This window comes from Gopherus evgoodei, chromosome 9 (assembly GCF_007399415.2).
Source record: "Gopherus evgoodei ecotype Sinaloan lineage chromosome 9, rGopEvg1_v1.p, whole genome shotgun sequence".
Classification (NCBI taxonomy): domain Eukaryota; kingdom Metazoa; phylum Chordata; order Testudines; family Testudinidae; genus Gopherus; species Gopherus evgoodei.
This window is the reverse complement of record NC_044330.1, coordinates 19,813,803-19,826,586: the sequence shown is the minus strand read 5'-3', so window position 1 is coordinate 19,826,586 and position 12,784 is coordinate 19,813,803. Positions and strand designations below refer to the sequence as shown.

At 38.5% G+C, this 12,784-nt stretch overlaps 1 protein-coding gene across 1 annotated transcript in view; it reads right to left on the bottom strand.

Annotated features, from left to right (window-relative positions):
* LOC115657624 (maltase-glucoamylase, intestinal-like) overlaps window positions 1–12,784 on the bottom strand; it is a 181,572-nt gene that overhangs the window by 110,333 nt on the left and 58,455 nt on the right. Inside the window, exons 17-23 of the mRNA XM_030575679.1 lie at window positions 12,046–12,162; window positions 11,362–11,516; window positions 10,750–10,834; window positions 9,187–9,243; window positions 8,363–8,487; window positions 7,226–7,314; window positions 2,639–2,688 (exon numbers count right to left, since the gene is read on the bottom strand). Coding sequence (XP_030431539.1) covers window positions 2,639–2,688; window positions 7,226–7,314; window positions 8,363–8,487; window positions 9,187–9,243; window positions 10,750–10,834; window positions 11,362–11,516; window positions 12,046–12,162 — 678 coding nt within the window. The remainder of the gene's footprint in view (window positions 1–2,638; window positions 2,689–7,225; window positions 7,315–8,362; window positions 8,488–9,186; window positions 9,244–10,749; window positions 10,835–11,361; window positions 11,517–12,045; window positions 12,163–12,784) is intronic.

Below are 12,784 nucleotides of genomic sequence, written 5' to 3'. Positions count from 1 at the left end.
TGCTGTCACCAAGCAGCACAGCTGCCTCAGGAGCTCACAGCCCTGCCGCCCAGAGCATTGAACTGGCAGCAGAGTGAGCGAGCTGAGGCTGCAGGGAAGGGGGCTCAGCATGGGAGGGGCTAGCCTCCTGGGCCAGGAGCTTGGGGGTCAGACAGGACAGTCCCGAGGGCCAGATGTGGCCCAAAGGCCATAGTTTGCCGACCTCTGATCTAGGTGACTGTGGAACCACCACCAGGATAGCACTATAGTTGTCACTGCAGCTATGAAATCATAAATACACTCCGAAACATCACTCTTGTGAAGGTTGAAACGCATAGTTAATCTCACAATCTCCAGCCTCACCATGATCTGTCAATGGTTTGGCTAATACCCAACCTTCTCAGCTTCAATCCTAACCCACATATCAGATCCAGAGTATAACCAGCTGTCTGAGTTCAGAAGGGAGGGAAAAGCCATCAATAAAACAGAGGTTCTCCATTCTTTAATTATTTCAAAAAAATGATTAAAACTTTAAAGGACCAGATTCCCACATAGCTCCATTTACTTGAAGCTCCGTGCTCACTTTGGGAAAGCATATGGTGGAGAGGAGGAGAGCATTTCTGGTTCAGATGTATTTACCTTGCCTAAATAGGGAAAAAACCTGGTCTCACTGAAGTCAAGGGCAGAACTCTTATTAACTTCAGTGAGACCAGGATTTCACCCCTTATTTACAGTCCATAGCACAAATGTACCAGGAAAATGAAGATAGGTGATGCAATATAATTTTTTTTTCCATTCTTGAACAAGTCACTATATTTTCTTAGCAATTTACCTGTTTAATAAAATGTCCGTAATTTGTTTGTTAAAAATAGATGTTCTCCATTATTGATTGAATTGATATATGGCAGCTTTATGCAATGAATTAACCTTTCTTTATTGATTTTCCATAAAAGCAGGAAATATGCCCTTGATTACAATGTCTTTGTAACCACAAAGAGTAAATGATTATAAAATAAATTATGTTAATTACTAATAAACTTTTGATTACTTATCAAAAAAAACCAATGCTTGTGTGTGGATTCAGGGCTAATGGAAGACTGATAGCCCAGTACATAAACCTGTGGTTATGCAGCGATCCTGAGAACAGGTGCATCACAAGTAGCGACAGAGAAATTTTCCCCATAGCATCCAACAAGTGCATCTTAACTATGACCTGGAGGAACCAGTTATATAAATTTATTCTCTGCACACATCAGGTCCTTGGCCTCTCTGCTAAGAATGCAAACAAGGCTACCATTTAATGCACTAGGGGTGGTTTTTTATGGTGTGAACTTTCTCCACTCATGTCATAGAGCAATATTAAGATATTTACAGTAATCACATTACCATCAGTCAGTAGCTTTCAGTCACAACGGAGCTGTGCTAGTATCAAACAGATGACACACTAGTAAAATGCTCTATATCCTACTACTAGCCCCTTGAACCACTCAATCACCAGGAAAAGATACTGTTAAATACTATACACGTCAGTGTCATGGTAGCTGTAATAATAATACAGACGTATTATGAGAGACAATTAGGATTTTTTAACATTATTCACTCTCTTTTTGAGTGAATTGAATGCATCCATTAAATAGCTGCTAAAAATTCTTGTTTAAATCTAGAAAAAATAGACAAAAGAGACTATCAACTATCCATGTACTGACAGCCTAATTAAATTGCTGACATTCACTCCTTAGAATAAAAATTAAAAATTGACACCTCTAAAATGCCAGCTCATTGGCTTCACTTTGCACCACTGATGTAGGGAAAATAGATTAAAAATAAAGAAAAGAAAAATGATAATCAGATCTACGAAGGTATTCATTCTTCTACTCCTATGCTTCCTGTGAGTTTCCCCTCCACCAGCTGTTCCCCTGGGTGAATTTCAGCACAGCAGAGAAAGAAACATGAATTAATTCTTACCCAATCAGAATTATCTAGGTTTGAAATCCCCATGGATTGAGGGGGACAAGGTTTTATGTAGTAGTTCTGATCCTGTGCCCACCGCTCCCTTAAAAGACCCAAGTCCAACAGAGGATGCATGAAGGGGCTTCTTTGGGGTCAAAGGAAGGAGCCAATGATGCAATAGATGCAACACTCCTTCCCTACCCTAGTTCTTCATCCTCATAGAATGGACACATTCAGCCTTATATGCAGACTTCATGATGCTTTTTAATATGTAAGAAATGATAGAATTGCTGTCCTAATAAAAGTATTATTTGTTAGCAAATACATGTGGGATAGTTACATTTATTTCTACTGACAGAGTATCTGTCTAGAGTCTAAAACCCAAAAAACCTTGTGCAGAAATAAATTAAAATACACTTAAAGAGTCCACTACTGCATTTTTAAGAGAACTGCATCTCCTCCCTTACTCAGGCAAAACTCCCATTGGTATGATGAGAGCTGAAGGCAATCGCCACCTTACTGTTCTTCTATTTGATAAATAGTTGTATGTCAATTTTATCATCTGTCAGGAAATATGGGTGCTTTTATGATATCTAAAAGTTAGGAAAAGAACGAACGAACAATCAATGAAACATGATGCTCTGATTAACTGAAAACATTACAGATTAATATGAACACAATGAAAATATCATTAGGAAAAAATACTTACACTGGCTACTGAAAACTGGTAATAAATGTAGGTTTCATTTTCCACTGTACCTAAAATGTTGAGAGAGAAATGAACACTTTCTAAGCACAGTGCAGAAATTACCCAGCATTAATGACAAGTTTAGCATAGGATTGTGTCACAATTAGAAACCAATAGATTGCTACATTATTATTATAGTAACACCAAGAAGTCTGAATCAAGATCTGGACGCCAGTGTGCTAAGTGCTGTGCAAACTGATATTAAGAAATAATTCCTGTCTTTCATAGCTTCCAATGAGGGATAAATGAAGATTTACTAAACTCTTTTGCCTACCCTGATGTCCATGTAACTGATCCTACATTATGGGGATATTTACCTGCTTTAAACTTATGCTCTTTTTCTATTCTTTTTGAAGAGCAGAATGTTAAAGAATGATTACAGTAAAAGCTGTTATAAAGGCAAACCTGTGGAAACATACTATGAAATCAAAGCACTTCGCACATGCTTAACTCTAAGTAAATGAGTAGCCCATTGTCTTCCTGTGGTTAAGTGCTTTACCAAATCTGGATAGAAACAAGGCAGGGGGTCCTGTAGAAAAAACCAGCACGTAACTGTGCCTATGTAAAGTGTGCAGCCTGTGTGTGTGCGCGCACGTGTGTGCGCGCAATCTCAATTCTGATATTTCCTAACTTTTGAGTGCTTGACTTTGCAAAAGTAATAACATTACTTGATCATAGTTCTTTGCCATGCAATTGACATAAAGAGAGCCTAAACTCGATATTCATCTACAGTGCAGTTAAAATGCTACTTGACAGAAGGACTGCATACACTTTCTTTTAATCTTATATCCATATTTCAAAGCTAACTCTTTGAAATATTTTGAACAATTATCTATTATGCAAAGAGTTTCTATTATACTCTATCTAATGTAGAATGAAATACCTCATTGGTACCAAATGTAAGAGTTGATTACTAAACACTGCAGTGTGGGATTTAAAAAAAAAAAAGAAAAAGACAGACATGAAGAAGGTTGTGGTTGCTAGGAAATTGTGAACAATTTCTAAGGACGATGGAAACTCATAAGTTTTTAGGAAGACTTGTTTTAGAAAATGATCAAAAAATCATAACAGCTCATATAATTTTGTTTCTTAATATTAGTACAATAAAATCTGAGTTATTTTAGATCTTGAAAATGAACACGTTCCCTCTGTAGAAATAGCAGTAGCTGCCCAGGGCATTCGATATTTATTGCAGCAATTATCAGCTAAACCACAACGCGTTTTCTTTAAGGCAGCCCAGAGTTTCATGAGACTTAAAAGAGCATGGACAGTTCGAAAGGTTTTGCATGACTCAGGACTGGCAGAGTCAAAACAATAAGAACTGGATTCTATAAGTAGGATACGTATCTATTATTGCATAGATTTTTTTTAAAAAAGACTTTCAACAGTATAAAGCAAAATCATCATACCATAAGCTTTCGAAGCACAAGCAGCCCTCAGGGTCGGTGCAAGGAAGTTTCGCACCCAAGGCGAAACTTCCACCTTGCGCCCCCCCCCAGCCCTGCAGCAGCTCCCCTCTGCCCCGAGGCGCCCCCGCGGCAGCTCCCCCCCCTGCAGCAGCTCCCCATCCCCAGGCCCAGGGAGCCCTGTGGTACCTCCCCACCCTAGCTCACCTCTGCTCCGCATCCTCTCCGAGCATGCCGTCCTGCTCTAATTCTCCTCCCAGGCTTGCTGCGACAAACAGCTGATTGGCGCCGCAAGCCTAGGAGGTGGGAGAATCGAAGCAGCTACTGCGCAGTGGAACCCCTGGGCTGCCGGCGGTGGCGCGCTGACCTGGGAGAAGCCCTGGGCTGCTGGATGCCAGTGGCGGCGCACTGACCCAAGAGGATCCCTGGGTTGCCAGCTGCTGGCGCGCTGATGCAGGGGAACCCCTGGGCTGGCAGTGCGCTAACCCAGGGGAACCCCTGGGCTGCCGGCTGCGGCCCGCTGACTCAGGGGAACCCCTGGGCTGCCGGCAGTGGCACGCTGACCCAGAGGAATCCCTGGACTGCTGGTGGCAGCTCAGACTCCCTCTCCCTCCCAGGGCAGCAGCCGCTCAAACACTTAAAAAAAAATTGGAGGGCATTGCTTTTTGGAGCCCCCAAATCCTGGTGCCCTAGGCAACCGCCTAGTCCACCTAAATGGTAGCACCGGCCCTGGCAGCCCCACTTTTTGGAATCCAGCTAGCTTGGTGCCCTCCAACTTGAGGTAGTGAAATAACTTCCCCTTAAATACCCCAGTTCTTCAATATCAGGACAGATAGACTCAATATTCTGAGTTAAGATTTACAGAGTACAATGTGATCGTAGGGAATTGTAGACTGGGCACTTTATACTTTAAAGGAATAGCAGTGAAAACCCAGAAAAGAGTCCAAGTCCTTCACAGCTAAAGTACGTGGATGAAGGCAGATTCCTTAGTACAATGGCAGCACCTTGGAATTGGGACTGAGAGAGAAGTTAGGATGATGTAGTCAGCCAGGTGTCCCACAACAGGAGAATCAGATAGGCAGCATCTCACAATTAGGTCTACCACTGGTATTTCCTTACAATTAGGTCTTTCTTCACAATTAGGTCTACCACTTACTGAGAAGTTTAGGGTTAGTGTGGACCATTTTGGGACCTCTCCCATCTCTCTCTCAATGAAAAACTGATCTGTAAACAGGTGAGTTGATGACAGGGGAACAGTAGCAGAATCCCAGAATCTTTTTACAGATAGGCTTGTTAGGGAGACTATATTTAAATTTTCTCAGAGTTCTCCAACTTGAACACATTTGTAGAGGTCAATGATGATCTATTTAACAGTTTTAGTGATCAAAAGATGTGTATATCTGAACATAGAGGTTAGAATGAATTTCAATTTTAGACAGTCAGTATCTTACAGAATCATAGACAGAAATCAGAACAGTTAACACAAGTAATCCTTTAATCCCACCACCTTTAGATCTTAGTCCTGAAAACATTTATGCACAAGAGAAGTTCTATTTCACTGTGAGACTTGTGTATAAAGACACTCAAATGCACAAGTTCAGGGCCATATTTTGCAGGACTACAGATGAAACATTAATGGAATGACATAGTGTAATCTATGTCATGGTCATGGTGGAGCTTTGACCATCTTCTTTATGCATAAGCCCTCATTGTTGAGACATTTCTTCTTAAATTCCTTCTTAAACCCATCCAGCATGGTTAAATCATGCTCAATTTCTTTTTCTATTCCCTTCTCTCTATGGATAGCATGAGATTGTTAGATTAAAAATGCAAGGTCAGAATTTCCTGAAAACCAAGTATTCTTGAAATACGTTAGTTTTAATGGGCATATGCCATAAACCAAACTCTTAGCTTTTTTAATAAGGTGCTACAATGGGTTACAAACAAACAATAAAGACCATCACATACAGGTCCTTAAATCTTTTTTTTAATAAAAGCTTGAGTGTGAAATAAAAGGTCTTCAGGAAGTCATTTTGGAATAAATATTTAAACTGCTTGCTGGTTTGTCTAACAAAGGTAAAATAAAAAGGACAAAGGCTGGAATTGTCAAACAAAGGATTTAGGTGCCCAGATCCCAGTAAATTTCAACGGAATTTGGGTGCATAACTTCTTAGGTGCCTGTAGAAATCACAGCCAGTTATTTTATAATTCAAAGTCCAAACTCCCTTTATTTTCCAAATTAGCTTTAATCTCAACCTTACCATCACTAACTATGGTATTTTAAAGGGATGAAACTCGGATATTTTATTTAGCTAAGTTGGACATGTGATAGAAATGAATATATTTATAAATTATTTTGATTAAATTTATTAAACAAAATCCTGCTACATAGGTGCACTTAGATCCTCCTATTTTTTGGTTTGTATGTGTACAGTATCCAGAACAGCTGGAATCTCATCTTAGATTGGTGGCTACATGTGCTGCAACAACAATACAGCAACAACTCTAGAAGGCAATAAGGTTTATTGACATGATCAGTCATGAAATGTTTGTTTGTTTGTTTGTGGATTTAGACACACTTTTGACCATGGATTTAGACCTCACTTTTAGCACCCAACTTTATCCCTGTCTGTATTTATGCCCACATCTAAGGGTATGTTCACAGTGATTCAGATGTGTGACTGTAGCATGTGTAGACATATCCAAGATAGCTTTGCATCCACTGGAATTAATCTGGATTTACAACAGCAAATTTGAGAGCAGAATTCAGTGTATTAAAAATATGTCAGTAATATGGTGTACAACTTTGGACTTTTTTAAAGGTTAACATGAGCCTCTTTTTTTTCATATTAACAAGCAAACAACAATTCTAACAAGCCTTTCAGTCCCTTCTGTGAACAGAACATTACATTTCCTCCACTTGAAGTTGCATTCCCAAACCCTCACTAATGTCCCACTGAACTATTCAAGTGAGTAAGAATTTGCAAGACTGGGCCCCCTGATTGTAACATTTATAATTTGTAAGTATACCACTAATTTGCATAATGTAAAATTCTTCATCCATGAAACCAATGAAAAAATTAGGATTATTATTTTCAAATATACTAATACTGCAAATGTTACAGGTATCTAATGTGCCTACCTCTAGATTCTCCATCATCCCAGAATAAATCTCCAGCTGCTTCTTTATTGTCATCTAATGCAATTATAAGTCCCATCGAATTCTTGCGGCTGTAAAATGAAAGACTTTCTCTGAAGAGCATAAATGATATCTAGACGTTGTTTATATTGATACATCTTGAAAAAATATTGACTACTAATTTTCATTTCCAAAATCTTCATGTTAAAAACTGAGGTTTGTGTTTGCAAAATTTTGCAGATTTCCTTTCACCGTATTTTGGCGAGAGATTTTAATAATTTCACAACAGAACAGATTTTCCCTAAGCTACTTTTCACCTGGAGAAATTGCCTTTCATTTTCAGGGAAATGGATGAAAATGTGTGGCAGGACTAAAAATTATTACACAAAATTAACATGTGATTAACCAGTAATTGTATTATTTCATTAATCATGAAAGTATGTCAATGCTTTCAGCTATTACCAATCTCAAAGTTTAAATACTAAACCCAACAGGCCATTTTTTCCTCCTAATTACATGGGTATCAATCTGTTATTCCAGATATACACTGAGAAAGGAATTTGGTCTAGCATCCACACTTTGTCCCACAGGCAGTAATCAGCCTGAGCAACTCATCCTTCATATTCACACAGGGCAACAAGGGAGCATCCCTTTCATCAGTAGTAGAGATGGACAATGGTATTTGCCACAGTGCTGCTAATCACACATATGGGCTAGTAGGGAGAGGGACACATTGGTGCAGACTACTTACCCCCACTTCTCTGGAGCAAAGGGGGACCCAGAGATCAGATTGAGAGTCTGTGTCTTAGTCTGGTTCCTAGTCTGTTCCTTGGGCACGTTGACTCTTACTCAGGACTTGTGACAAAGCTATAATTTAACCCTGTGTGTGCAAACTGACAAGCAAACTGGGCCATATATTTGACTGTAGAGCTTCAGGACCTGATCCAAATACCACTGAAGTAGTGACCCTGCACCCCTGGCTACAGTGGGACTTTAGCCTGACTAAAGAGCGTCGGATGCAATTGACTTCAGACATTCCCGTATGATACACCCAATGGTCTGAAATCTGACAATTCTGAGCCCACTCCTGAAATCACATTACAGAGTAGTGTGATCAGAGTGCTCAGCCTTAAAATGTACCTGTACAATGTTGTATTAGCTGGTTGCTGAATAGGAAAAATGTAGCCTCCTCTCAGATGAAGTCCTAGTTTGTCTGCTGGGAGATACATCTCTGCTTGTTGTTTTCTCCATACTACTCTTCCACCCTAATTTATGGGAATGGAAGAGAAAATGGATATTTTACATTACTCACTACAGAGAATGGTTTCTCACATCCTGAGCTTCCATTCCAGTTATAATACATGAATGTCTATTCAGACACTATCTGCCTACTATCACAGAAAATCACCCTAGATTACACCACCAAACAAAAAACGTTTACTTTTTGATTCCAGCACGATCAACACACAAAGAAAGGCCAATTCATCTTGGAAGGCTGAAAGTAGACACTGTCCTGTATCAGGCACAAGGTAGAATCTTACCTTCCTTCTCCAGCCAACAGGCAGAAGAATTGGCACAGAAGTAGTGAACTTAATTTCTTTAGAAATAAGAATATCATGCCAGTGTTTGAATGCTCATAAGAGACTGCAAGTATTATATTTTACTATTTATTTACTGATGTTGGTGTTAACAGCACTGTACAGAATGTAGAAGAAACATAAACCTTGCTTAACATTTGTTACAAACTCTCTTCTCTTTTTTCTCTATCTATTCCTCTTCTCTTAATTATCTCTCTCCTATCTTCTCCTCCATTCCTCCCTTCTCTCTCTCTCTCAACTTTCGGCTTCCTTCATGTTTATCTCCTCTATCAGGTCTAACAATCACAACCCATCCCATAGAGGACAATGTCGAGAAGAACACACAGACATGGACTCAGCCCAGCATTATTATATGCATTTACTTACTGTTTCATAGTCATACCATACTGCATCAGGAATATATGCAGTCACTGTTTCCACACCCTGAAATGAGAATAAAGAAACATCTTTCATATTTGAAGACAAATCAAAGAGCAAGTAAAGCAACATTTCCAAAGTGACAATTTCAAGCTGACAAGAGAATTTCAATTATATTTGTCCTGATTTTTGTTTACGAAGAAGGACCTCTCTCTACAATGGTCTAGTCAACGTATAAGACTTTTTCCCCCAGTATCACAGAAGTTAGAATAGAAAAAAAATGTCCTTGTTCATCCATGTGCAATGAAGATTTATGCCCTTAAGTAGGCTTATTACTGATCCATCTGGTCTCATTTTAAATGTGTCATGCAATGAGGCTTCTGTCATGTTCCTTGTAGATTGTCCCACAATCCAGTAGTTGTCACTATCAGAAATTTTTCCTGATATTTAGCCTCAATTCTTCCTTTTTTTAATCCCATTTCTCCTAGTCATATCCCCTTGTACCAAACTAAATAATTCTTTTGGGGGGTATCTACACTTTCAGATGTTTGTAGACTATCATCATAGTTCCTTTTAAATGTTGTTTAGCTAAGCTATGCACAGCTCTTGCTTTTCACTTTTCTTCACAAATCAGTCCTTCTACGCTCCTAATCAATGTTGCTTTTCTCTGAATCCCACCAACTTGTGAAAATGTTAGTAGAATGGAGGTACGCATAAATGCATATAATAATCCTAGCAAAGTCACATCAGAACCATAGAGGGACTATTACCTCACTGCTCCATGATATGATACTTCTGTGTGATATGCAGCCCAGAAATCACACTGGCTCATTTTGATATCATATCATGTTGCAAACTCATGTCTTATTTGATATTTACAATTACCCCCAAATCTCCTTTTGTGTTACTTTGTTCCAGATATTTCTTTTCAGATATGCCTTGTTTTGTACATTTAACAAATATATTGATAGAGCTTGAAAAATGTGATTGCATATGTGAGACTGAGGGCCAAAGGGGAAATTTTGAATTAATGAGGGTCATCACTGCAATAGGAATAATCCACGATCTTGGTGTTCTCCAGTGAAATTACAAAGAGATGAAGAGAAGATGCTTGTGAATTTTAGAAACATGGCTTGACAAATAATTGTATCATGTCCTCTCCCTCTTATCTACCTGCTTGTGAATGGTCACATTCATAAGTGTTTCTGCATTAGTTTAGCTATAACTGATGTTTGCTCTGCTAGGTCATGGTTCACTGGTTACTTGATGAAATTATCTGGTCAACATGTGTATGTTGGTAAACCTATCCACTTTGGTTAAACCATCTTTTTGGAGATCTGCTATCAGCTATAAGAAGAACAGCCAGAAGTCAGATGTATTCTTTGCAGCATAGAAGAATCCAAGCAGACAAATGGTCTAATGTAAAGACAAGGGTGTCCTCCATTGTATTAGCGGTTATAAATTTTAGAGATACACAGTGATGATTAGGGGCAAAATTGAGTCCTAAATAATATGAATATCAGCGCTCAACAAAGAGTTCAAAGATTGATTATATATTAAAATCTAACATACTGGGTCCAGTACAGGAGTGATGAGAAGACCAGGGCCCCACAAGAACTGTCGATCAATAGCCCACGTTGCTTCATCTGAATAGAACCTAAAAGATAGAGAAAGTAGCAGAATTTATTTTGTTTGTTTGATTATTGCCATGGGTAACACAACATTGCCTGGAATCAACACAGAAGAATGGCAACACTGATAACTGGAAATTTATAGCACTATAGCTTGTTTTTATTTCCGTATGAAGAAAATCAGACAATGCCAGAAATACATTCCTGTGTTTCCTTATTTAGTTTATAAATGTATTTTTCATATATTTCCTGTTTAGAAATAGTTTGTTCAAAGAGTTTAAGAGCTAGGACATGCAACTTCTAGAATGTGCAGCATGCCAAAAAGTCATTTATTTATTTACCACTGACATTTCATACCATTCACAGCAGGTGTTAGAGCAAACTATAATAATTTAGGAAGCCAGATGTTATTTATGATTGATATTTTTAAAAAGCTATTGTATTATAAATGTGTATAAATATGATGTATACAATAGCATCAAACTCTGCCCTATTGAATTCCCTCTTTCCCACAAAAAATACTGTTTATGCATATTTTGATCAGTGAACTTACTCATGAAGAAGTGGTCTTACTACTGTGTCTCCTTGCGTATGAGCTTTGTAAAAAAGGGTATAGAGGTAGGGCAGTAAAGTGTATCGAATGTTCAAGTAGTTCTTCGATGATCTCACCAAAACAGAATCTGCCCCAAATACAGCCGGATCCTGAGGCTGAAAATAAAGGTTGGATTGTTATTGTTGTCATGAGGAAGGAAATGTGTTCTGGCAAACACTGTAGGCCAAATCCACTATAAGCAGCTGCAACTCCATTGGAGTCCACATGAACAGTGACACAATGAGGTTGCAGCTGCTGATGCCAGTGGTGAACCTGACACAGTATGTACAATTATTTCCAATGGAGATGACTCTTTTGGAGTTAGAATTTCATTAAGACCGCCTAAGAATGTAAAATATCAGTTACAATGCAGTGAACTATATAGCTCACTTCGACCAGAAAACCTGATTGAACAGAGTATTAGAATGCAGGAGACAGAATGTCTACACTATGCCAGTAGGACAGCAGTTGTTTCAATGACTGAGTAAATATTAACTAAGGACAACAGAAATAATTACATTACAGTGGATTTGTTCCAGTTCTTTTGTGCTAGTAGTCTACTTGTAAGTTCATTGATAGAACAGTAGTAGGAAATTGGTAATGTAAGGATATCTTTAAGGAACTTTAAGAGTATTTGTAACCTACCGCGTAATTTTCAGCATTGTGATTTCTGCAAAATGGATAAAATGCTCCAACTTGCATCCATCGTCTGCAAAGTTCTTCTGTGACATTATCAAAGAAACCACAAATATCTGCACCAATCTAAAAAATTATACACAAGTAGTATGTGTATCAAAATGCTGTATATACCCTATATGTATTATACAACACACATATTTTTAATTGGCATACTACCAGTCTTACAAAGATGATATACAAAGTGAAAGGAAACATTTCCAGTGAATAATCAACATATCCTTAATTGCCACAATAGGCAGGCTGAGAGAGGTGTTCAGCATATTTCCCCCTGACACTTTTCTTCTTTCAGATCTAATTTCACTCAGACCCAAAGCTGTCAATGGCTTCTGTTCTGAATAACACAGAGACATTATCAAAGATTATTATTTGAAGGGGGGAACGTCAGGTATATCTCCTTTTTTTAAAAAATGCTCTAATATTTTTCAAAGTTTCTTTTAAAATTGATTTTAAGTTTATATGCCAAATGTTATAATGTAATAAAGAAACTTAAGCCCCATTTCAAACAGGACCATGTTAACACAAACTGGGTACTTTTTAGTTCTCTCAAGAGTCTACACAGGGCACTTTCAGTGAAACATTTTAGTGTGCACTGCAATTCACACCTCCAGTGTACCACAGCGCAAGGCCATGTAGACGACCCCTTACATTCTTTAGCACACTGGTAGCAATAATACAAAGTATTTTT